At 65.3% G+C, this 24,355-nt stretch overlaps 1 protein-coding gene across 1 annotated transcript in view; it reads right to left on the bottom strand.

Moving 5' to 3' along the window:
• LOC140458742 (von Willebrand factor A domain-containing protein 7-like) overlaps positions 1-24,355 on the bottom strand; it is a 153,598-nt gene that overhangs the window by 123,514 nt on the left and 5,729 nt on the right. The window contains exons 2-3 of the mRNA XM_072553400.1: positions 7,862-8,038; positions 7,363-7,498 (exon numbers count right to left, since the gene is read on the bottom strand). Of these exons, the coding sequence (XP_072409501.1) occupies positions 7,363-7,498; positions 7,862-8,038 (313 nt within the window). The remainder of the gene's footprint in view (positions 1-7,362; positions 7,499-7,861; positions 8,039-24,355) is intronic.

Raw genomic sequence — 24,355 nt, 5'->3', positions numbered from 1 at the left:
TGTGTAACCGTACTGAGTCAGTGTTTATTCAGCAGGGTAAGGGTCACTGTGTAACCGTACAGAGTCAGGGTTTATTCAGCAGGGTAAGGGTCACTCACTGTGTAACTGTACAGAGTCAGGGTTTATTCAGCAGGGTAAGGGTCACTCACTGTGTAACTGTACAGAGTCAGTGTTTATTCAGCAGGGTAAGGGTCACTCACTGTGTAACCGTACAGAGTCAGTGTTTATTCAGCAGGGTAAGGGTCACTCACTGTGTAACCGTACAGAGTCAATGTTTATTCAGCAGGGTAAGGGTCACTCACTGTGTAACTGTACAGAGTCCGTGTTTATTCAGCAGGGGAAGGGTCACTCACTGTGTAACCGTACAGAGTCAGTGTTTATTCAGCAGGGTAAGGGTCACTCACTGTGTAACTGTACAGAGTCAGTGTTTATTCAGCAGGGTAAGGGTCACTCACTGTGTAACTGTACAGAGTCAGTGTTTATTCAGCAGGGTAAGGGTCACTCACTGAGTAACTGTACAGAGTCAGTGTTTAATCAGCAGGGTAAGGGTCACTGTGTAACCGTACAGAGTCACGGTTTATTCAGCAGGGTAAGGGTCACTCACTGTGTAACCGTACAGAGTCAGTGTTTATTCAGCAGGGTAAGGGTCACTCACTGTGTAACCGTACAGAGTCAGGATTTATTCAGCAGGGTAAGGGTCACTCACTGTGTTACCGTACAGAGTCAGGGTTTATTCAGCAGGGGAAGGGTCACTCACTGTGTAACCGTACAGAGTCAGAGTTTATTCAGCAGGGTAAGGGTCACTCACTGTGTAACTGTACAGAGTCAGTGTTTATTCAGCAGGGTAAGGGTCACTCACTGTGTAACTGTACAGAGTCAGTGTTTATTCAGCAGGGTAAGGGTCACTCACTGTGTAACTGTACAGAGTCAGTGTTTAATTAGCAGGGGAAGGGTCACTCACTGTGTAACCGTACAGAGTCAGGGTTTATTAAGCAGGGTAAGGGTCACTGTGTAACCGTACAGAGTCACGGTTTATTCAGCAGGGTAAGGGTCACTCACTGTGTAACCGTACAGAGTCAGTGTTTATTCAGCAGGGTAAGGGTCACTCACTGTGTAACTGTACAGAGTCAGTGTTTATTCAGCAGGGTAAGGGTCACTCACTGTGTAACCGTACACAGTCAGGGTTTATTCAGCAGGGTAAGGGTCACTCACTGTGTAACCGTACAGAGTCAGGGTTTATTCAGCAGGGTAAGGGTCACTCACTGTGTAACCGTACAGAGTCAGTGTTTATTCAGCAGGGTAAGGGTCACTCACTGTGTAACCGTACAGAGTCAGGGTTTATTCAGCAGGGTAAGGGTCACTCACTGTGTAACCGTACAGAGTCAGGGTTTATTCAGCAGGGTAAGGGTCACTCACTGTGTAACCGTACAGAGTCAGTGTTTATTCAGCAGGGTAAGGGTCACTCACTGTGTAACTGTACAGAGTCAGTGTTTATACAGCAGGGTAAGGGTCACTCACTGTGTAACCGTACAGAGTCAGTGTTTATTCAGCAGGGTAAGGGTCACTCACTGTGTAACCGTACAGAGTCAGTGTATATTCAGCAGGGTAAGGGTCACTGTGTAACCGTACAGAGTCAGTGTTTATTCAGCAGGGTAAGGGTCACTCACTGTGTAACTGTACAGAGTCAGGGTTTATTCAGCAGGGTAAGGGTCACTCACTGTGTAACCGTACAGAGTCAGTGTTTATTCAGCAGGGTAAGGGTCACTGTGTAACTGTACAGAGTCAGGGTTTATTCAGCAGGGTAAGCGTCACTCACTGTGTAACCGTACAGAGTCAATGTTTATTCAGCAGGGTAAGGGTCACTCACTGTGTAACCGTACAGAGTCAGTGTTTATTCAGCAGGGTAAGGGTCACTCACTGTGTAACCGTACAGAGTCAGTGTTTATTCAGCAGGTTAAGGGTCACTCACTGTGTAACCGTACAGAGTCAGGGTTTATTCAGCAGGGTAAGGGTCACTCACTGTGTAACTGTGCAGAGCCAGTGTTTATTCAGCAGGGTAAGGGTCACTCACTGTGTAACTGTACAGAGTCAGTGTTTATTCAGCAGGGTAAGGGTCACTCACTGTGTAACCGTACAGAGTCAGGGTTTATTCAGCAGGGTCAGGGTCACTCACTGTGTAACCGTACAGAGTCAGTGTTTATTCAGCAGGGTAAGGGTCACTCACTGTGTCACTGTACAGAGTCAGGGTTTATTCAGCAGGGTAAGGGTCACTCACTGTGTAACCGTACAGAGTCAGGGTTTATTCAGCAGGGTAAGGGTCACTCACTGTGTAACCGTATAGAGTCAGGGTTTATTCAGCAGGGTCAGGGTCACTCACTGTGTAACTGTACAGAGTCAGGGTTTATTCAGCAGGGTAAGGGTCACTCACTGTGTCACTGTACAGAGTCAGCGTTTATTCAGCAGGGTAAGGGTCACTCACTGTGTAACTGTACAGAGTCAGTGTTTATTCAGCAGGGTAAGGGTCACTCACTGTGTAACCGTATAGAGTCAGGGTTTATTCAGCAGGGTAAGGGTCACTCATTGTGTAACCGTACAGAGTCAGGGTTTATTCAGCAGGGTAAGGGTCACTCACTGTGTAACCGTACGGAGTCAGGGTTTATTCAGCAGGGTAAGGGTCACTCACTGTGTAACCGTACAGAGTCAGGGTTTATTCAGCAGGGTAAGGGTCACTCACTGTGTAACCGTACAGAGTCAGGGTTTATTCAGCAGGGTAAGGGTCACTCACTGTGTAACCGTACAGAGTCAGGGTTTATTCAGCAGGGTAAGGGTCACTCACTGTGTAACCGTACAGAGTCAGGGTTTATTCAGCAGGGTAAGGGTCACTCACTGTGTAACTGTACAGAGTCAGTGTTTATTCAGCAGGGTCAGGGTCACTCACTGTGTAACCGTACAGAGTCAGGGTTTATTCAGCAGGGTAAGGGTCACTCACTGTGTAACTGTGCAGAGCCAGTGTTTATTCAGCAGGGTAAGGGTCACTCACTGTGTAACTGTACAGAGTCAGTGTTTATTCAGCAGGGTAAGGGTCACTCACTGTGTAACTGTACAGAGTCAGTTTTTATTCAGCAGGGTAAGGGTCACTCACTGTGTAACCGTACAGAGTCAGTGTTTATTCAGCAGGGTAAGGGTCACTCACTGTGCCACTGTACAGAGTCAGGGTTTATTCAGCAGGGTAAGGGTCACTCACTGTGTAACCGTACAGAGTCAGTGTTTATTCAGCAGGGTAAGGGTCACTCACTGTGTAACTGTACAGAGTCAGGGTTTATTCAGCAGGGTAAAGGTCACTCACTGTGAAACCGTACAGAGTCAGGGTTTATTCAGCAGGGTCAGGGTCACTCACTGTGTACCCGTACAGAGTCAGTGTTTATTCAGCAGGGTAAGGGTCACTCACTGTGTAACCGTACAGAGTCAGGGTTTATTCAGCAGGGTAAGGGTCACTCACTGTGTAACTGTACAGAGTCAGGGTTTATTCAGCAGGGTAAAGGTCACTCACTGTGTAACCGTACAGAGTCAGGGTTTATTCAGCATGGTCAGGGTCACTCACTGTGTAACCGTACAGAGTCAGTGTTTATTCAGCAGGGTAAGGGTCACTCACTGTGTCACTGTACAGAGTCAGGGTTTATTCAGCAGGGTAAGGGTCACTCACTGTGTAACCGTACAGAGTTAGTGTTTATTCAGCAGGGTAAGGGTCACTCACTGTGTCACTGTACAGAGTCAGGGTTTATTCAGCAGGGTAAGGGTCACTCACTGTGTAACCGTACAGAGTCAGGGTTTATTCAGCAGGGTAAGGGTCACTCACTGTGTAACTGTACAGAGTCAGTGTTTATTCAGCAGGGTAAGGGTCACTCACTGTGTAACTGTACAGAGTCAGTGTTTATTCAGCAGGGTAAGGGTCACTCACTGTGTAACCGTACAGAGTCAGGGTTTATTCAGCAGGGTAAGGGTCACTCACTGTGTAACTGTACAGAGTCAGTGTTTATTCAGCAGGGTAAGGGTCACTCACTGTGTAACCGTATAGAGTCAGGGTTTATTCAGCAGGGTAAGGGTCACTCACTGTGTAACCGTACAGAGTCAGTGTTTATTCAGCAGGGTAAGGGTCACTCACTGTGTAACCGTACGGAGTCAGGGTTTATTCAGCAGGGTAAGGGTCACTCACTGTGTAACCGTACAGAGTCAGTGTTTATTCAGCAGGGTAAGGGTCACTCACTGTGTAACCGTACAGAGTCAGGGTTTATTCAGCAGGGTAAGGGTCACTCACTGTGTAACCGTACAGAGTCAGGGTTTATTCAGCAGGGTAAGGGTCACTCACTGTGTAACCGTATAGAGTCAGGGTTTATTCAGCAGGGTCAGGGTCACTCACTGTGTAACTGTACAGAGTCAGGGTTTATTCAGCAGGGTAAGGGTCACTCACTGTGTAACCGTACAGAGTCAGGGTTTATTCAGCAGGGTAAGGGTCACTCACTGTGTAATTGTACAGAGTCAGTGTTTATTCAGCAGGGTAAGGGTCACTCACTGTGTAACCGTATAGAGTCAGGGTTTATTCAGCAGGGTAAGGGTCACTCACTGTGTAACCGTACGGAGTCAGGGTTTATTCAGCAGGGTAAGGGTCACTCACTGTGTAACCGTACGGAGTCAGGGTTTATTCAGCAGGGTAAGGGTCACTCACTGTGTAACCGTACAGAGTCAGGGTTTATTCAGCAGGGTAAGGGTCACTCACTGTGTAACCGTACAGAGTCAGGGTTTATTCAGCAGGGTAAGGGTCACTCACTGTGTAACCGTACAGAGTCAGGGTTTATTCAGCAGGGTAAGGGTCACTCACTGTGTAACTCTATTTTGGAGGAGGTTACTGAGATAGAGAGGGGGTGTCAGGGCTGGAGGTTTTTCAGTGATAGGGAGGGGGTGTGGGGGCTGGAGGCAGTGATGGGAATGGGGGGGAATGATGGGGATCGGGAGTGTGTGACGGGGTTTGGGGGTTGACGGGGATGGGGAGGCGATGACGGGAATCGGAAGGGTCTGACGGTAATGGGGTATGGGGTGATGAGGTTGGTGAGGGGGTGACAGGGAGGGGTACGGGGTGACGGGGATGGGGAGCGGGCAAGGGGGAGGGGGTGATGGGGTTGGTGAGGTGGGGGGCAGTGATGGGAGCCCGTGACAAGGTTGGGGGGGAGATAGGTATAGTGGAGGGGGTGACGGGGATAGGGAGGGGGTGATGGGGATAGGGAGGGGGTGATGGGGATAGGGAGGGGGTGATGGGGATAGGGAGGGGGTGATGGGGATAGGGAGGGGGTGATGGGGATAGGGAGGGGGTGATGGGGATAGGGAGGGGGTGATGGGGATAGGGAGGGGGTAACGGGGATAGGGAGGGGGGTGATGGGGATAGGGAGGGGGTGATGGGGATAGGGAGAGGGTGACGGGGATTGGGAGGGGTGATGGGGATAGGGAGGGGGTGACGGGGATAGGGAGGGGGTGATGGGGATAGGGAGGGGGTGATGGGGATAGGGAGGGGGTGATGGGGATAGGGAGGGGGTGATGGGGATAGGGAGGGGGTGATGGGGATAGGGAGGGGGTGATGGGGATAGGGAGGGGGTGATGGGGATAGGGAGGGGGTGATGGGGATAGGGAGGGGGTGATGGGGATAGGGAGGGGGTAACGGGGATAGGGAGGGGGGTGACGGGGATAGGGAGGGGGTGATGGGGATAGGGAGAGGGTGACGGGGATTGGGAGGGGTGATGGGGATAGGGAGGGGGTGACGGGGATAGGGAGGGGGTGATGGGGATAGGGAGGGGGTGATGGGGATAGGGAGGGGGTGACGGGGATAGGGAGGGGGTGATGGGGATAGGGAGGGGGGTGACGGGGATAGGGAGGGGGTGATGGGGATAGGGAGAGGGTGACGGGGATTGGGAGGGGTGATGGGGATAGGGAGGGGGGTGATGGGGATAGGGAGGGGGTGACGGGGATAGGGAGGGGGGTGATGGGGATAGGGAGGGGGGTGATGGGGATGGTGAGGGGGTGATGGGGATAGGGAGGGGGTGATGGGGATAGGGAGGGTGTGACGGAGATAGGGAGGGGGGTGACGGGGATAGGGAGGGGGTGATGGGGATAGGGAGGGGGGTGATGGGGATAGGGAGGGGGTGATGGGGATAGGGAGGGAGTGACGGGGGTTGGGGAGGGGGGGTGATGGGGATAGGGAGGGGGTGACGGGGATAGGGAGGGGGGTGATGGGGATAGGGAGGGGGTGATGGGGATAGGGAGGGGGTGATGGGGATAGGGAGGGGGGTGACGGGGATAGGGAGGGGGGGTGATGGGGATAGGGAGGGGGGTGATGGGGATAGGGAGGGCGTGATGGGATAGGGAGGGTGTGACGGGGATAGGGAGGGGGTGATGGGGGATAGGGAGGGGGGTGATGGGGATAGGGGAGGGGGTGATGGGGATGGGGAGGGGGGTGATGGGGATAGGGAGGGGGTGATGGGGATAGGGAGGGGGTGATGGGGATAGGGAGGGGGTGATGGGGATAGGGAGGGGGTGATGGGGATAGGGAGGGGGGTGACGGGGATAGGGAGGGGGTGATGGGGATAGGGAGGGGGGTGATGGGGATAGGGAGGGGGGTGATGGGGATAGGGAGGGGGTGATGGGGATAGGGAGGGCGTGATGGGGATAGGGAGGGTGTGACGGGGATAGGGAGGGGGTGATGGGGATAGGGAGGGGGTGATGGGGATAGGGAGGGGGTGATGGGGATAGGGAGGGGGTGATGGGGATAGGGAGGGGGCGACGGGGTTGGGGAGGGGGTCATGGGGATAGGGAGGGGGGTCATGGGGATAGGGAGGGGGTGACGGGGATAGGGAGGGGGTGATGGGGATAGGGAGGGGGTGATGGGGATAGGGAGGGGGTGATGGGGATAGGGAGGGGGCGACGGGGTTGGGGAGGGGGTCATGGGGATAGGGAGGGGGTGACGGGGATAGGGAGGGGGTGATGGGGATAGGGAGGGGGTGATGGGGATAGGGAGGGGGTGATGGGGATAGGGAGGGGGTGATGGGGATAGGGAGGGGGGTGATGGGGATAGGGAGGGGGTGATGGGGATAGGGAGGGGGGTCATGGGGATAGGGAGGGGGTGATGGGGATAGGGAGGGGGTGATGGGGATAGGGAGGGGGTGATGGGGATAGGGAGGGGGTGATGGGGATAGGGAGGGGGTGATGGGGATAGGGAGGGGGTGATGGGGATAGGGAGGGGGTGATGGGGATAGGGAGGGCGTGACGGGGTTGGGGAGTGGGGTGATGGGGATGGTGAGGGGGTGGTTCTGTCCTTACCTCCCGGCTGGGTGATCCGGAACAACGCTGGTCTCCCAGAGATGTAGATGGTGACGTTCCTGAGGGTCCCATCGACCGGGAAGATGTAAACGTTGTCACGGAAATCTGGATTGCTTTCCCGCTGGAGAACGGTGACCTAGGACACGGTCAGCCTGTCAACTCTGACCTCTGACCTCTGACCCTGGGCCTGCTGCCCAGGCCTGACCCCTGACTCCCTGCCTGTGTCCATCGTTTTAGCCGCACCTCCGCCAACCAACGCCCTTCCCATGTGCCCTCCTCCTGGCTTTCCTTCATTTCGGGCGCAGCTATTCAACTGGGTGAGCCCTCATTGTCCATCGTAAGGTCGGATCCCCCTTTTCACCCCAATCCCGACCTGCATTACTACCCCCACAACCCTCACCCCCAAACCACCCCCATCCCTTCCCTGCAACCCCATCACCCCCCCCCCCCCCCCCTCCCCACCTTCCCCTTGAGCCTGTTTGTGCCCTGGGGGGGTTACCAGTTCTGGGTGGGCTGTGTCATCGATGATGGAGGTCAGCTCAAAGATGTCCTGCCTCTGGCTGACCACTGCCAGACCCCCTGAGGTGTGCGCCAACTCTCGGTACAACTCATTCCCAAAGTCTTCAGCAGCTCGCCTGCGTCTCCTGGTCAGTGCGTTGGTCAGCAGGAAGGAGACCTAGGAAGGAGAAGCGACACAGAGAGCGAGAGAGAATGATGGTGAGAGAGGGACAGATGGAGAGAGAAGAGGAGGGAGAGAGAGAGAGAGAGAGAGAGAGGAAGAAAAGGAGTGAGAGAGAATGGAGGGGAGAGAGAGGCAGAGAAGGATAGAGAGGGAGGAGAGGGGGACAGATGGAGAAAGGGTGGAGAGAGACAGAGGGGAGAGAGAGGAGGGAGAGAGAGAGGAGGGAGAGGGAGAGGAGGGAGAGAGAGAGGAGGGAGGGGGGAGAGAGAGGGGGGAGGGAGAGAGAGAAGGGGAGAGAGACAGAGAGGAGAGAGTGAGAGAGGGGGGAGAGAGATGGGGAGAGAGAGGGTGGGGGGGGGGAGGAGAGAGAGAGAGAGGGGAGAGAGAGGGGGGAGGGAGTGAAGGGGGAGAGAGGTCCAGACAGAGGATGGGAGAGAGATAGATGGACAGGGGGATAGAGAGGGAGAGAGAGAGTAGGAGACAGAGAGAGTGTGAAAGTACAATGAGAGAGGGTGGGATGGAAACAGAGAGGGACACGGGGAGGGGGGAGGGGGGAGTGGGAGTGGGGGAGTGGGGAGTGGGGAGTGGGGAGCGGGGAGTAGGGATTGGGGAGTGGGGAGTGGGGAGTGGGGAGTGGGAGTGGGGGTAGGGAGTGGGAGTGGGGAGTGGGGAGCGGGGAGTAGGGAGCGGGGAGTAGGGAGTGGGAGTGGGGGGAGTAGGGAGCGGGGAGTGGGGAGTGGGGAGTGGGGAGCGGGGAGTAGGGAGCGGGGAGTGGGGAGGGGGAAGTGGGGAGTGGGGAGTGGGAGTGGGGAGTGGGGAGCGGGGAGCGGGGAGCGGGGAGTAGGGAGTGGGAGGGGGGAGTGGGGAGCGGGGAGTAGGGAGCGGGGAGTAGGGAGTGGGAGTGGGGAGTGGGGAGTGGGGAGCGGGGAGTAGGGAGTGGGAGTGGGGAGTGGGGAGTGGGAGCGGGAGTAGGGAGCGGGGAGTAGGGAGTGGGAGGGGGGAGTGGGGAGCGGGGAGTAGGGAGCGGGGAGTAGGGAGTGGGAGTGGGGAGTGGGGAGTGGGGAGCGGGGAGTAGGGAGTGGGGAGTGGGAGCGGGGAGTAGGGAGCGGGGAGTAGGGAGTGGGGAGTGGGGAGTGGGGAGCGGGGAGTAGGGAGTGGGAGTGGGGAGTGGGGAGTGGGAGCGGGGAGTAGGGAGCGGGGAGTAGGGAGTGGGAGTAGGGAGTGGGGAGTGGGGAGTGGGGAGTGGGGAGTAGGGAGTGGGAGTGGGGGAGTGGGGAGTGGGGAGCGGGGAGTAGGGAGCGGGGAGTAGGGAGTGGGGAGTAGGGAGTGGGGAGTGGGGGAGTGGGGAGTGGGGAGTAGGGAGTGGGAGTGGGGAGTGGGGAGTGGGGAGCGGGGAGTAGGGAGCGGGGAGTAGGGAGTGGGGAGTGGGAAGTGGGGAGCGGGGAGTAGGGAGTGGGAGTGGGGAGTGGGGAGTGGGGAGTGGGGAGTGGGGAGTGGGGAGTGCGGAGCGGGGGAGTAGGGAGTGGGAGTGGGGAGTGGGGAGTGGGAGCGGGGAGTAGGGAGTGGGAGTGGGGAGTGGGGAGTGGGGAGTGGGGAGAGGGGAGTGGGGAGTGGGGAGCGGGGAGTAGGGAGTGGGAGTGGGGAGTGGGGAGTGGGAGCGGGGAGTAGGGAGCGGGGAGTAGGGAGTGGGGGAGTAGGGAGTGGGGAGTGGGAGTGGGGAGTGGGGAGTGGGGAGCGGGGAGCGGGGAGTCGGGAGTGGGGAGCGGGGAGTAGGGAGTGGGGAGTGGGGAGTAGGGAGCGGGGAGTGGGGAGTAGGGAGCGGGGAGTGGGGAGTGGGGAGTGGGGAGTAGGGAGCGGGGAGTGGGGAGTAGGGAGCGGGGAGTCGGGAGTGGGGAGTGGGGAGTAGGGAGCGGGAGTGGGGAGTAGGGAGCGGGGAGTGGGGAGTGGGGAGCGGGGAGCGGGGGAGCGGGGAGTGGGGAGTGGGGAGTGGGGAGTGGGGAGAGGGGAGTGGGGAGTGGGGAGTGGGGAGTGGGGAGTGGGGAGGGGGAGTAGGGAGCGGGGAGTGGGGAGTGGGGAGTGGGGAGTAGGGAGCGGGGGAGCGGGGAGCGGGGGAGCGGGGAGTGGGGGAGTGGGGAGAGGGGAGTGGGGAGTGGGGGGTGGGGAGTGGGGAGTGGGGAGTGGGGAGTGGGGAGGGGGGGAGGGGGGAGTGGGGAGTAGGGAGTAGGGAGTGGGGAGTGGGGGAGCGGGGAGGGGGGAGTGGGAGTGGGGAGCGGGGAGTGGGGAGTGGGGAGCGGGGAGCGGGGAGCGGGGAGTGGGGAGTGGGGAGAGGGGAGTGGGGAGTGGGGGGTGGGGAGTGGGGAGTGGGGAGTGGGGAGTGGGGAGGGGGGAGGGGGGAGTGGGGAGTAGGGAGTAGGGAGTGGGGAGTGGGGAGTGGGGAGTGGGGAGTGGGGAGCTGGGAGCGGGGAGCGGGGAGTGGGGAGGGGGGAGTGGGGAGTAGGGAGTGGGGAGTGGGGAGTGGGGAGGGGGGAGTGGGGAGTGGGGAGTGGGGAGTGGGGAGGGGGGAGTGGGGAGTGGGGAGTGGGGAGGGGGGAGTGGGGAGGGGGGGAGTGGGGAGTGGGGAGTGGGGAGGGGGAGTAGGGAGTGGGGAGTGGGGAGTGGGGGAGTGGGGAGTGGGGAGGGGGGAGTGGGGGAGTGGGGAGTGGGGAGTGGGGAGTGGGGGAGTGGGGAGTGGGGAGGGGGGAGTGGGGAGTAGGGAGTGGGGAGTGGGGGGAGTGGGGAGTGGGGAGTGGGGAGGGGGGAGTGGGAGTGGGAGTGGGGAGGGGGGAGTGGGGAGTGGGGAGTGGGGAGGGGGGGGAGTGGGGAGTAGGGAGTGGGGAGTGGGGAGTGGGAGTAGGGAGTGGGGAGTGGGGAGGGGGGAGTGGGGAGGGGGGAGTGGGGAGTGGGGAGTGGGGAGTGGGGAGTGGGAGTGGGGAGGGGGGAGTGGGGAGTGGGGAGGGGGGAGTGGGGAGTAGGGAGTGGGGAGCGGGGAGTGGGGAGTGGGGAGTGGGAGCGGGAAGTGGGGAGTGGGGAGTGGGAAGTGGGGAGTGGGAGCGGGGAGCGGGGAGTGGGAGTGGGGAGCGGGGAGCGGGGAGTGGGGAGTGGGGAGCGGGGAGTGGGGGAGTGGGGAGCGGGGAGTGGGAGTGGGGAGCGGGGAGCGGGGAGCGGGGAGTGGGGAGCGGGGAGTGGGGGAGTGGGGAGTGGGGAGTGGGGAGAGGGGAGTGGGGAGTGGGAGCGGGGAGTGGGGAGTGGGGGAGCGGGGAGTGGGAGTGGGGAGCGGGGAGTGGGGAGTGGGGAGTGGGGAGCGGGGAGTGGGGAGTGGGGAGTGGGGAGTGGGGAGCGGGGAGTGGGGAGTGGGGTGGGAGCGGGGAGTGGGAGTGGGGAGCGGGGAGTGGGGAGTGGGAAGTGGGGAGCGGGGAGCGGGGAGCGGGGAGTGGGGAGTGGGGAGTGGGGAGTGGGAAGTGGGGAGCGGGGAGCGGGGAGCGGGGAGTGGGGAGTGGGGAGTGGGGAGAGGGGAGTGTGGAGTGGGGAGTGTGGAGTGGGGAGCGGGGAGTGGGGAGTGTGGAGTGGGGAGTGTGGAGTGGGGAGCGGGGGAGCGGGGAGCGGGGAGTGGGGAGTGTGGAGTGGGGAGTGGGAAGTGGGGAGTGGGGAGTGGGGAGTGGGAAGTGGGGAGTGGGGAGTGGGGAGCGGGGAGCGGGGAGTGGGAGTGGGGAGCGGGGAGCGGGGAGTGGGGGGTGGGAGCGGGGAGTGGGGAGTGGGGAGTGGGGAGTGGGAGGGTGGGGAGTGGGAGTGGGGAGTGGGGGAGTGGGAGCGGGGAGTAGGGAGTGGGGAGTGGGAGTGGGGAGTGGGGAGTGGGAGCGGGGAGTGGGGAGTGGGAAGTGGGGAGTGGGGAGTGGGGAGTGGGGAGCGGGGAGCGGGGAGTGGGGAGTGGGGAGCGGGGAGCGGGGAGTGGGGAGTGGGAGTGGGGAGTGGGGAGTGGGAGCGGGGAGTGGGGAGTGGGGATTGGGAGCGGGGAGTAGGGAGTGGGGAGGGGGGAGTGGGGAGTGGGGAGTGGGAGCGGGGAGTGGGGATTGGGAGCGGGGAGTAGGGAGGGGGGAGTAGGGAGTGGGGAGGGGGGAGTGGGGAGTGGGAAGTGGGGAGTGGGGAGTGGGAAGTGGGGAGTGGGGAGTGGGGAGTGGAAGTGGGGAGTGGGGAGTGGGAAGTGGGGAGTGGGGAGTGGGGAGTGGGGAGTGGGGAGCGGGGAGCGGGGAGTGGGGAGTGGGGGAGCGGGGAGCGGGGAGTGGGGGGTGGGAGCGGGGAGTGGGGAGTGGGGAGTGGGGAGTAGGGAGTGGGGAGTGGGAGTGGGGAGTGGGAGTGGGGAGTGGGAGTGGGGAGTGGGGAGTGGGAGCGGGGAGTAGGGAGTGGGGAGTGGGAGTGGGGAGTGGAGTGGGGAGTGGGGAGTGGGAGCGGGGAGTAGGGAGTGGGAGTGGGGAGTGGGGAGTGGGGAGTGGAGGGTGGGGAGTGGGAGTGGGGAGTGGGGAGTGGGAGCGGGGAGTAGGGAGTGGGGAGTGGGAGTGGGGAGTGGGGAGTGGGAGCGGGGAGTGGGGAGTGGGAGCGGGGAGTAGGGAGTGGGGGAGTGGGAGTGGGGAGTGGGGAGTGGGAGCGGGGAGTGGGGAGTGGGGATTGGGAGCGGGGAGTAGGGAGTGGGGAGGGGGGAGTGGGGAGTGGGGAGTGGGAGCGGGGAGTGGGGATTGGGAGCGGGGAGTAGGGAGGGGGGAGTAGGGAGTGGGGAGGGGGGAGTGGGGAGTGGGGAGTAGGGAGTGGGGAGGGGGGAGTGGGGAGTGGGGAGTGGGGATTGGGAGCGGGGAGTAGGGAGGGGGGGAGTGGGGAGTGGGGAGTGGGGAGTGGGGGAGTGGGGAGTGGGGAGTGTGGAGGGGGGAGTGGGGAGTGGGAGCGGGGAGTAGGGAGTAGGGAGGGGGGAGTGGGAGTGGGGAGTGGGGAGTGGGGAGTGGGAGCGGGGAGTAGGGAGGGGGGAGTAGGGAGTAGGGAGGGGGGAGTGGGAGTGGGGAGTGGGGAGTGGGGAGTGGGGAGTGGGGAGTAGGGAGTGAGGGAGTGGGAGTGGGGAGTGGGGAGTGGGGGAGTGGGGAGTGGGAGTGGGGAGTGGGGAGTGGGGAGTGGGGAGTGGAGTGGGGAGTGGGGGAGTGGAAGTGGGAGTGGGAGTGGGGAGTGGGAGTGGGAGTGGGGAGTGGGGAGGGGGGAGTGGGAGTGGGGGAGTGGGGAGTGGGGAGTGGGGAGGGGAGTGGGGAGTGGGAGTGGGGAGTGGGGAGTGGGGTGGGAGTGGGGAGTGGGGAGTGGGAGTGGGAGGGGGGAGTGGGGAGTGGGGGGGAGTGGGGAGTGGGGAGTGGGGAGTGGGGGGGGGGGGGAGGGGGGGGGGGGGGGGGGGGGGGGGGGTGGGGGGGGGGGGGGGGGGGGGGGGGGGAGGGGGGGGGGGGGGGGGGGGGGGGGGGGGGGGGGGGGGGGGGGGGGGGGGGGGGGGGGGGGGGGGGGGGGGGGGGGGGGGGGGGGGAGTGGGAGTGGGAGTGGGGAGTGGGGAGTGGGGGAGTGGGGAGTGGGAGTGGGGAGTGGGGAGCGGGGAGCGGGGAGGGGGGAGTGGGGAGTGGGGAGTGGGGATTAGGGAGTGGGGAGTGGGGAGTGGGGAGTGGGGAGTGGGGAGTGGGGAGCGGGGATTAGGGAGTGGGGAGTGGGAAGTGGGGAGCGGGGAGGGGGGAGTGGGGAGTGGGGAGTGGGGAGTGGGGAGGGGGAGTGGGGAGTGGGGGAGTGGGGAGTGGGGAGCGGGGATTAGGGAGTGGGGAGGGGGGAGTGGGGAGTGGGGAGTGGGGGAGTGGGGAGTAGGGAGTGGGAGTGGGGAGTGGGGAGTGGGGAGTGGGGAGTGGGGAGTGGGGAGTGGGGAGTGGGGATTAGGGAGTGGGGGAGTGGGGAGTGGGGAGTGGGGAGTGGGAGTGGGGAGCGGGGAGCGGGGAGTGGGGAGTGGGAGTGGGAGCGGGGAGTGGGGAGTGGGGAGTGGGGAGTGGGCGTGGGAGTGGGGAGTGGGGAGTGGGGAGTGGGGAGTGGGGAGTGGGGAGTGGGGAGTAGGGAGTGGGAGTGGGGAGTGGGGAGTGGGGAGTGGGGAGCGGGGAGTGGGGAGAGGGGAGTGGGGAGCGGGGATTAGGGAGTGGGGAGTGGGGAGTGGGGAGTGGGGAGCGGGGGAGTGGGGAGAGGGGAGTGGGGAGCGGGGAGGGGGGAGTGGGGAGTGGGGAGCGGGATTAGGGAGTGGGGAGTTGGGAGTGGGGAGCGGGGATTAGGGAGTGGGGAGTGGGGAGTGGGGAGCGGGGGTTAGGGAGTGGGGAGGGGGGAGCGGGGAGTAGGGAGTGGGGAGCGGGGATTAGGGAGTGGGGAGCGGGGGAGTGGGGAGTGGGGAGTGGGGAGTGGGGAGTGGGAGTGGGGAGTGGGGAGTGGGGATTAGGGAGTGGGGAGCGGGGAGTGGGGAGTGGGGAGTGGGGAGTGGGGAGTGGGGATTAGGGAGTGGGGAGTGGGGAGCGGGGAGGGGGGAGTGGGAGTGGGAGTGGGGGGGGGAGTGGGGAGTGGGGAGGGGGGAGTGGGGAGTGGGGAGTGGGGAGTGGGGAGTGGGGAGTGGGGAGTAGGGAGTGGGGAGGGGGGAGTGGGGAGTGGGGAGTGGGGAGTGGGGAGTAGGGAGTGGGGAGTGGGGATTAGGGAGTGGGGAGTGGGGAGTGGGGAGTGGGGAGCGGGGAGTGGGGAGTGGGGAGTGGGGAGCGGGGATTAGGGAGTGGGGAGTGGGGAGTGGGGAGTAGGGAGTGGGGAGTGGGGATTAGGGAGTGGGGAGTGGGGAGTGGGGAGCGGGGAGTGGGGAGTGGGAGTGGGGAGTAGGGAGTGGGGAGCGGGGAGCGGGGAGTAGGGAGTGGGAGTGGGGAGTGGGGAGTGGGGAGTGGGGAGTGGGGAGTGGGGAGCGGGGAGCGGGGAGTAGGGAGTGGGAGTGGGGAGTGGGGAGTGGGGAGTGGGCGTGGGGAGTGGGGAGTGGGGAGCGGGGAGCGGGGAGTGGGGAGTGGGGAGCGGGGAGCGGGGAGTAGGGAGTGGGAGTGGGGAGTGGGGAGCGGGGAGGGGGGAGTGGGGAGTGGGGAGCGGGGAGCGGGGAGTAGGGAGTGGGAGTGGGGAGTGGGGAGTGGGGAGTGGGGAGTGGGGAGTGGGAGTAGGGAGTGGGGAGTAGGGAGTGGGAGTGGGGAGTGGGGAGCGGGGAGGGGGGAGTGGGGAGTGGGGAGCGGGGAGCGGGGAGTAGGGAGTGGGAGTGGGGAGTGGGGAGTGGGGAGTGGGGAGTAGGGAGTGGGAGTGGGGAGTGGGAGTGGGAGTGGGGAGCGGGGAGGGGGGAGTGGGGAGTGGGGAGCGGGGAGTAGGGAGTGGGAGTGGGGAGGGGGGAGTGGGGGAGCGGGGAGTAGGGAGCGGGGAGCGGGGAGTAGGGAGCGGGGAGTAGGGAGTGGGAGTGGGGAGTGGGGAGTGGGGAGTGGGGAGTGGGGAGCGGGGAGGGGGGAGTGGGGAGTGGGGAGCGGGGAGTGGGAGTGAGGAGTGGGAGCGGGGAGTAGGGAGTGGGGAGTGGGGAGTGGGGAGTGGGAGTGGGGAGCGGGGAGTGGGGAGTGGGGAGTGAGGAGTGGGAGCGGGGAGTGGGGAGTGGGAGTGGGGAGCGGGGAGTGGGGAGTGGGGAGTGAGGAGTGGGAGCGGGGAGTAGGGAGTGGGGAGTGGGGAGTGGGGAGTGGGAGTGGGGAGCGGGGAGTGGGGAGTGGGGAGTGAGGAGTGGGAGCGGGGAGTGGGGAGTGGGAGTGGGGAGCGGGGAGTGGGGAGTGGGGAGTGGGGAGTGGGCGTGGGGAGTGGGGAGTGGGGAGTGGGGAGTGGGGAGTGGGGAGTAGGGAGTGGGAGTGGGGAGCGGGGAGGGGGGAGTGGGGAGTGGGGAGCGGGGAGCGGGGAGTAGGGAGTGGGAGTGGGGAGTGGGGAGTGGGGAGTGGGGAGGGGGGAGTGGGGAGTGGGAGTGGGGGAGCGGGGAGTGGGGAGGGGGGAGTGGGGAGTGGGGAGTGGGGAGTGGGGAGTAGGGAGTGGGAGTGGGGAGTGGGGAGTGGGGAGTGGGGAGTGGGGAGTGGGAGCGGGGAGCGGGGGAGTAGGGAGTGGGAGTGGGGAGTGGGGAGTGGGGAGTGGGGAGTGGGAGTGGGGAGTGGGGAGTAGGGAGTGGGGAGTAGGGAGTGGGGAGTGGGGAGTAGGGAGTGGTAGCGGGGAGTGGGGAGCGGGGAGTGGGGAGTGGGGAGGGGTGAGTGGGAGCGGGAAGTGGGGAGTGGGGAGTGAGGAGTGGGAGCGGGGAGTAGGGAGTGGGGAGTGGGGAGTCGGGAGTGGGGAGCGGGGAGTGGGGAGCGGGGAGTGGGAGTGGGGAGAGGGGAGCGGGGAGTGGGAGTGGGGAGAGGGGAGCGGGGAGTGGGGAGGGGGGAGTGGGAGCGGGGAGTGGGAGTGGGGAGTGGGGAGCGGGGAGTGGGGAGCGGGGAGGGGGGAGTGGGGAGAGGGGAGTGGGGAGTGGGGAGTGGGGAGTGGGAGTGGGGGTGGGAGCGGGGAGCGGGGAGCGGGGAGTGGGGAGTGGGGAGTGGGGAGCGGGGAGTGGGGAGGGGGGAGTGGGGAGTGGGGAGTGGGGAGTGGGGAGTGGGGAGCGGGGAGCGGGAGTGGGGAGGGGGGAGTGGGGAGTGGGGAGGGGGGAGTGGGGAGTGGGGAGTGGGAGCGGGGAGTGGGAGTGGGGAGGGGGGAGTGGGAGCGGGGGAGTGGGGAGTGGGGAGTGGGGAGTGGGGAGTGGGGAGTGGGGAGAGGGGAGCGGGGGAGCGGGGAGTGGGGAGTGGGGAGTGGGGAGTGGGGAGTGGGGAGTGGGGAGTGGGGAGTGGGGAGCGGGGAGTGGGGGGGAGTGGGGAGGGGGGAGTGGGAGCGGGGAGTGGGGAGTGGGGAGTGGGGAGTGGGGAGTGGGGAGTGGGGAGTGGGGAGCGGGGAGCGGGGAGTGGGGAGTGGGGAGTGGGGAGTGGGAGCGGGGAGTGGGAGTGGGGAGTGGGGAGTGGGGAGTGGGGAGTGGGAGTGGGGAGTGGGAGTGGGGAGTGGGGAGTGGGGAGTGGGGAGTGGGGAGAGGGGAGTGGGGAGTGGGAGGGGGGAGTGGGGAGTGGGAGCGGGAAGTGGGGAGTGGGGAGTGGGGAGAGGGGAGTGGGGAGTGGGGAGCGGGGAGCGGGGAGTGGGGAGGGGGGAGTGGGGAGCGGGGAGTGGGGAGTGGGGAGGGGGGAGTGGGAGCGGGAAGTGGGGAGTGGGGAGTGGGGAGGGGGTGTGGGGAGTGGGAGTGGGGAGTGGGGAGGGGGGAGTGGGAGCGGAAGTGGGGAGGGGGGAGTGGGAGTGGGGGTGGGAGTGGGGAGTGGGGAGTGGGGAGCGGGGAGCGGGGAGTGGGGAGTGGGGAGTGGGGGAGTGGGGAGTGGGAGTGGGGAGTGGGAGTGGGGAGTGGGGAGTGGGAGTGGGGTGCGGGGAGTGGGGAGTGGGGAGTGGGGAGTGGGAGTGGGGAGTGGGGAGCGGGGAGCGGGGAGTGGGGAGTGGGGAGTGGGGAGTGGGGAGTGGGAGTGGGGAGTGGGGAGTGGGGAGTGGGGAGTGGGGAGTGGGGAGCGGGGAGTGGGGGGTGGGGAGTGGGGAGTGGGGAGTGGGGAGTGGGGAGTGGGGAGTGGGGAGTGGGGGGGGGGTGGGAGTGGGGAGTGGGGAGTGGGGAGTGGGGAGGGGGGAGTGGGAAGTGGGGAGTGGGGAGTGGGGAGTGGGGAGTGGGGAGTGGGGGGTGGGGAGTGGGGAGCGGGGAGCGGGGAGTGGGGAGTGGGGAGGGGGGAGTGGGAAGTGGGGAGTGGGGAGTGGGGAGTGGGAGCGGGGAGTGGGGAGTGGGAGCGGGGAGTGGGGAGTGGGGAGTGGGAGCGGGAAGTGGGGAGGTGGGGAGTGGGGAGTGGGAGTGGGGAGCGGGGAGCGGGGAGTGGGAGTGGGGGAGTGGGGGAGTGGGGAGCGGGGAGCGGGGAGTGGGGAGTGGGGAGGGGGGAGTGGGAAGTGGGGAGTGGGGAGTGGGGAGTGGGAGCGGGGAGTGGGGAGTGGGGAGTGGGGAGCGGGAAGTGGGGAGTGGGGAGTGGGGAGTGGGGAGTGGGAGCGGGGAGTGGGGAGTGGGGAGTGGGGAGGGGGGAGTGGGGAGTGGGGAGTGGGAGTGGGGAGTGGGGAGTGGGGAGTGGGGAGTGGGGAGTGGGGAGAGGGGAGTGGGGAGTGGGGAGGGGGGAGTGGGGAGTGGGAGCGGGAAGTGGGGAGTGGGGAGTGGGAAGTGGGGAGTGGGGAGTGGGGAGTGGGGAGTGGGGAGTGGGAGCGGGGAGTGGGGAGTGGGAGCGGGGAGTGGGGAGTGGGGAGTGGGAGCGGGGAGTGGGGAGTGGGGAGTGGGGAGTGGGAGCGGGGAGTGGGGAGTGGGGAGTGGGGAGGGGGGAGTGGGGAGGGGGGAGTGGGGAGTGGGGAGTGGGAGTGGGGAGTGGGTGGAGTGGGGAGTGGGGAGTGGGGAGAGGGGGAGTGGGGGAGTGGTAGCGGGGAGTGGGGAGCGGGGAGTGGGGGGAGTGGGGAGGGGGGAGTGGGAGTGGGAGCGGGGAGTGGGAGTGGGGAGTGGGGAGTGGGAGTGGGAGTGGGGAGTGGGGAGTGGGGAGTGGGGAGTGGGGAGTGGGGAGCGGGGAGTGGGGAGTGGGAGCGGGGAGTGGGGAGTGGGAGTGGGGAGTGGGGAGAGGGGAGTGGGGAGTGGGGAGTGGGAGTGGGGAGCGGGGAGCGGGGAGTGGGGAAGTGGGGAGTGGGGGGTGGGGAGTGGGGAGTGGGGAGTGGGAGCGGGGAGTGGGGAGTGGGGAGTGGGGAGTGGGGGGTGGGGAGTGGGGAGTGGGGAGTGGGGAGCGGGGAGCGGGGAGCGGGGAGTGGGGAGTGGGGAGTGGGGAGTGGGAAGTGGGGAGTGGGGAGAGGGGAGTGGGGAGTGGGGAGCGGGGAGTGGGGAGTGGGAAGTGGGGAGTGGGAGTGGGGAGTGGGGAGTGGGGAGAGGGGGAGTGGGGAGTGGGGAGCGGGGAGTGGGGAGTGGGAAGTGGGGAGTGGGAGTGGGGAGAGGGGAGTGGGGAGTGGGGAGCGGGGAGTGGGGAGAGGGGAGCGGGGAGTGGGGAGGGGGGAGTGGGAGCGGGGAGTAGGGAGTGGGGAGTGGGGAGAGGGGAGTGGGGAGTGGGGAGGGGGGAGTGGGAGCGGGGGAGTGGGGAGTGGGAGTGGGGAGTGGGAGAGGGGAGTGGGGAGTGGGGAGCGGGGAGTGGGGAGTGGGAAGTGGGGAGTGGGGAGCGGGGAGTAGGGAGTGGGGAGTGGGAGTGGGGAGAGGGGAGCGGGGAGTGGGGAGGGGGGAGTGGGAGCGGGGAGTGGGGAGTGGGAGTGGGGAGTGGGGAGAGGGGAGTGGGGAGTGGGGAGTGGGAGCGGGGAGTGGGGAGTGGGGAGTGGGAAGTGGGGAGTGGGAGTGGGGAGAGGGGAGTGGGGAGTGGGGAGCGGGGAGTGGGGAGCGGGGAGTGGGGAGCGGGGGAGTGGGGAGTGGGGAGTGGGGAGTGGAGTGGGGAGAGGGGAGCGGGGAGTGGGGAGGGGGGAGTGGGAGCGGGGAGTAGGGAGTGGGGAGTGGGGAGTGGGAGTGGGGAGTGGGGAGTGGTGGAGTGGGGAGTGGGGAGTGGGGAGTGGGGAGTGGGAGTGGGGAGTGGGGAGTGGGGAGTGGGAGTGGGGAGTGGGGAGTGGGGAGTGGGAGTGGGGAGTGGGAGCGGGGAGTGGGGAGTGGGAGTGGGGAGCGGGGAGTGGGGAGCGGGGAGCGGGGAGTGGGAGTGTGGAGTGGGGAGCGGGGAGCGGGGAGTGGGGAGTGGGGAGGGGGGAGTGGGAAGTGGGGAGTGGGGAGTGGGGAGTGGGAGCGGGGAGTGGGAGTTGGGGTGGGGAGTGGGAGTGGGAGTGGGGAGGGGGGAGTGGGGAGTGGGGAGTGGGGAGTGGGGAGTGGGAGTGGGAAGTGGGGAGTGGGGAGTGGGAAGTGGGGAGTGGGGAGTGGGGAGTGGGGAGTGGGAGCGGGGAGTGGGGAGTGGGGAGTGGGGAGAGGGGAGTGGGGAGTGGGGAGTGGGAGTGGGGAGAGGGGATTGGGGAGTGGGGAGTGGGAGTGGGGAGTGGGGAGTGGGGAGTGGGGAGAGGGGAGTGGGGAGTGGGAGTGGGGAGTGGGGAGTGGGGAGTGGGGAGTGGGGAGTGGGGAGTGGGGAGTGGGAGCGGGGAGTGGGAGTTGGGAGTGGGGAGTGGGAGTGGGAGCGGGGAGTGGGGAGTGGGGAGTGGGGAGTGGGGAGTGGGGAGTGGGAGCGGGGAGTGGGGAGTGGGGAGTGGGGAGTGGGAGCGGGGAGTGGGGAGGGGAGTGGGGAGGGGGGAGTGGGGAGGGGGGGAGTGGGGAGTGGGGAGTGGGAGTGGGGAGTGGGGAGTGGGAGTGGGGAGTGGGGAGAGGGGAGTGGGGAGTGGGGAGTGGGGAGTGGGGAGTGGGAGCGGGGAGTGGGAGTTGGGAGTGGGGAGTGGGAGTGGGAGTGGGAGTGGGAGTGGGGAGTGGGGAGTGGGGAGTGGGGAGTGGGGAGTGGGAGTGGGGAGTGGAGGGTGGGGAGTGGGAGCGGGGAGCGGGGAGCGGGGAGTGGGGAGCGGGGATTAGGGAGTGGGGAGTGGGGAGTGGGGAGTGGGGAGTGGGGAGCGGGGATTAGGGAGTGGGGAGTGGGGAGTGGGGAGTGGGGAGCGGGGAGTGGGGAGTAGGGAGCGGGGAGCGGGGAGCGGGGAGGGGGGAGTGGGGAGTGGGGAGTGGGGAGCGGGGAGGGGGGAGTGGGGAGTGGGGAGTGGGGAGTGGGAGTGGGGAGTGGGGAGTGGGGAGAGGGGAGTGGGGAGTGGGGAGTGGGAGCGGGGAGGGAGAGTGGGGAGTGGGGAGTGGGGAGTAGGGAGTGGGGAGCGGGGAGCGGGGAGTAGGGAGTGGGGAGTGGGGAGCGGGGAGGGGGGAGTGGGGAGTGGGGAGCGGGGAGGGGGAGTGGGGAGTGGGGAGTGGGGAGTGGGAGTGGGAGTGGGAGTGGGGAGTGGGGAGTGGGGAGTGGGAGCGGGGAGTGGGGAGTGGGGAGTGGGAGTGGGGAGTGGGAGTGGGGAGTGGGGAGTGGGGAGTGGGGAGTGGGGAGTGGGGAGTGGGAGTGGGGAGTGGGGAGTGGGAGTGGGGAGTGGGGAGTGGGGAGTGGGGAGTGGGGAGTGGGGAGTGGGAGTGGGGAGTGGGAGTGGGGAGTGGGGAGTGGGGAGTGGGGAGTGGGAGTGGGGAGTGGGAGGGGGGAGTGGGGAGTGGGGAGTGGGGAGTGGGAGTGGGGAGTGGGGAGTGGGGAGTGGGGAGTGGGAGCGGGGAGTGGGGAGTGGGGAGGTGGGGAGTGGGAGTGGGGAGTGGGGAGTGGGGAGTGGGAGTGGGGAGTGGGGAGTGGGGAGTGGGGAGTGGCGAGTGGGGAGTGGGGAGTGGGAGTGGGGAGTGGGGAGTGGGGAGTGGGGAGTGGCGAGTGGGGTGTGGGGAGTGGGAGTGGGGAGTGGGAGTGGGGAGTGGGAGTGGGGAGTGGGGAGTGGGGAGTGGGGAGTGGGAGCGGGGAGCGGGGAGTGGGGGAGTGGGGAGTGGGAGTGGGGAGTGGGGAGTGGGAGCGGGGAGTGGGGAGTGGGGGGTGGGAGTGGGGAGTGGGGAGTGGGGAGTGGGGAGTGGGAGCGGGGAGCGGGGAGTGGGGAGTGGGGAGTGGGAGTGGGGAGTGGGGAGTGGGAGCGGGGAGTGGGGAGTGGGGGGTGGGGAGTGGGGAGTGGGAGTGGGAGCGGGGAGTGGGGAGCGGGGAGGGGGGAGTGGGGGTAGGGAGTGGGGAGTAGGGGTAGGGAGCGGGGGTAGGGAGTGGGAGTGGGGGTAGGGAGTGGGGGTAGGGAGTCGGGAGCGGGGATCGGGGACTGGGGTGGGGGGTGGGGAGCGGGGGTAGGGAGTGGGGAGTGGGGGTAGGGAGTGGGGGTAGGGAGTGGGGGGTAGGGAGTGGGGTGTGGGGGTAGGGAGTGGGGGTAGGGAGTGGGGAGTGGGGGTAGGGAGTGGGGGTAGGGAGTGGGGGTAGGGAGTGGGGAGTGGGGGTAGGGAGTGGGGGTAGGGAGTGGGGGTAGGGAGTGGGGAGTGGGGGTAGGGAGTGGGGGTAGGGAGTGGGGGGTAGGGAGTGGGGAAGTGGGGGTAGGGAGTGGGGGTAGGGAGTGGGGGTAGGGAGTGGGGGTAGGGAGTGGGGGTAGGGAGTGGGGAGTGGGGGTAGGGAGTGGGGGTAGGGAGTGGGGAGTGGGGGTAGGGAGTGGGGGTAGGGAGTGGGGAGTGGGGGTAGGGAGTGGGAGTAGGGAGTGGGGAGTGGGGGTAGGGAGTGGGGAGTGGGGGTAGGGAGTGGGGGTAGGGAGTGGGGGTAGGGAGTGGGGAGTGGGGGTAGGGAGTGGGGGTAGGGAGTGGGGGTAGGGAGTGGGGAGTGGGGGTAGGTAGTGGGGGTAGGGAGTGGGGAGTGGGGGTAGGGAGTGGGGGTAGGGAGTGGGGAGTGGGGGTAGGGAGTGGGGAGTGGGGGTAGGGAGTGGGGGTAGGGAGTGGGGAGTGGGGGTAGGGAGTGGGGGTAGGGAGTGGGGAGTGGGGGTAGGGAGTGGGGAGTGGGGGTAGGGAGTGGGGGTAGGGAGTGGGGGTAGGGAGTGGGGGTAGGGAGTAGGGAGTGGGGGTAGGGAGTGGGGGGTAGGGAGTGGGGGTAGGGAGTGGGGGTAGGGAGTGGGAGTGGGGAGTGGGAGTGGGAGTGGGGGTAGGGAGTGGGGGTAGGGAGTGGGGGTAGGGAGTGGGGAGTGGGGGTAGGGAGTGGGGAGTGGGGGTAGGGAGTGGGGGTAGGGAGTGGGGGTAGGGAGTGGGGGTAGGGAGTAGGGAGTGGGGGTAGGGAGTGGGGGTAGGGAGTGGGGGTAGGGAGTGGGGGTAGGGAGTGGGAGTGGGGAGTGGGAGTGGGAGTGGGGGTAGGGAGTGGGGGTAGGGAGTGGGGGTAGGGAGTGGGGGTAGACCATTGAAGTGGATCACGGCTGGTCTGACGGCGGTCTCTCCTGCCTGTTCCTGCCTGTCCCTGTCCCTGTCCCTGTCCCTGTCCCTGTCCCTGTCCCTGTCCCTGTCCCTGTCCCTGTCCCTGTCCCTGTCCCTGTCCCTGTCCCTGTCCCTGTCCCTGTCCCCTGCTTGTCTCTGTGAAAGCTGCTGATTGGTGCTGCCTGCCCTGGACTGTGGGGTAGTGAGCTCCTCTCAGTGTGAAACAGACCTTCTCTTACTCTGTGGCTGTGACCCCTTGTCCCAGACTGTCTCCCCACGGGGAGTATCTGTTCACCATCGACCTGGTCAATCCCCTTTCACAGTTTACACACCTCACACCCACTTCCCCATATTTTTCCGAATTCCAGTCAGTGCAAGCCCAAGGTATTCAGCTGCTCTTTGTACAAAAGCCCTTTCTATCTGTGAAACCAACCCGGGGAACATCCTCTGAACTGCCTCTGGTACCACCACATCTTTGCTCAAGTAAGGAGATTCGAACAGGACACACAATTCCAGGTCTGAGCCCCTACCCAGGATAATGTGTTTCCTCCAACCACTCTCTCTTCCCAACAGTCAGAGTATTGAGTACAGGAGTTGGGAGGTCATGTTGGGGCTGTACAGGACATTGGTTGGGCCACTGTTGGAATATTGTGTGCAATTCTGGTCTCCTTCCTATCGGAAAGATGTGGTGAAACTTGAAAGGGTTCAGAAAAGATTTACAAGGATGTTGCCAGGGTTGGAGGGTCTGAGCTACAGGGAGAGGCTGAACAGGCTGGGGCTGTTTTCCCTGGAGCGTCGGAGGCTGAGGGGTGACCTTATAGAGGTTTATAAAATCATGAGGGACATGGAGAGGGTAAATAGACAAGGTCTTTTCCCCCTGGGGTGGGGGAGTCCAGAACTAGAGGGGCATAGGTTTAGGGTGAGAGGGGAAAGATATAAAAGGGTCCTAAGGGGCAACCTTTTCACCCAGAGGGTGGTACGTGTATGGAATGAGCTGCCAGAGGATGTGGTGGAGGCTGGTACAATGACAGCATTTAAAAGGCATCTGGATGGGGACATGAATAGGAAGGGGTTTGGGGGGAAATGGGCCGGGGTGCTGGCAGGTGGGA

The sequence above is a fragment of the Chiloscyllium punctatum genome, chromosome 34 (genome assembly GCF_047496795.1).
Source record: "Chiloscyllium punctatum isolate Juve2018m chromosome 34, sChiPun1.3, whole genome shotgun sequence".
Taxonomy (NCBI): domain Eukaryota; kingdom Metazoa; phylum Chordata; class Chondrichthyes; order Orectolobiformes; family Hemiscylliidae; genus Chiloscyllium; species Chiloscyllium punctatum.
Note: the sequence above shows the minus strand (reverse complement) of the source record. Positions and strands in the feature narration are given on the sequence as shown.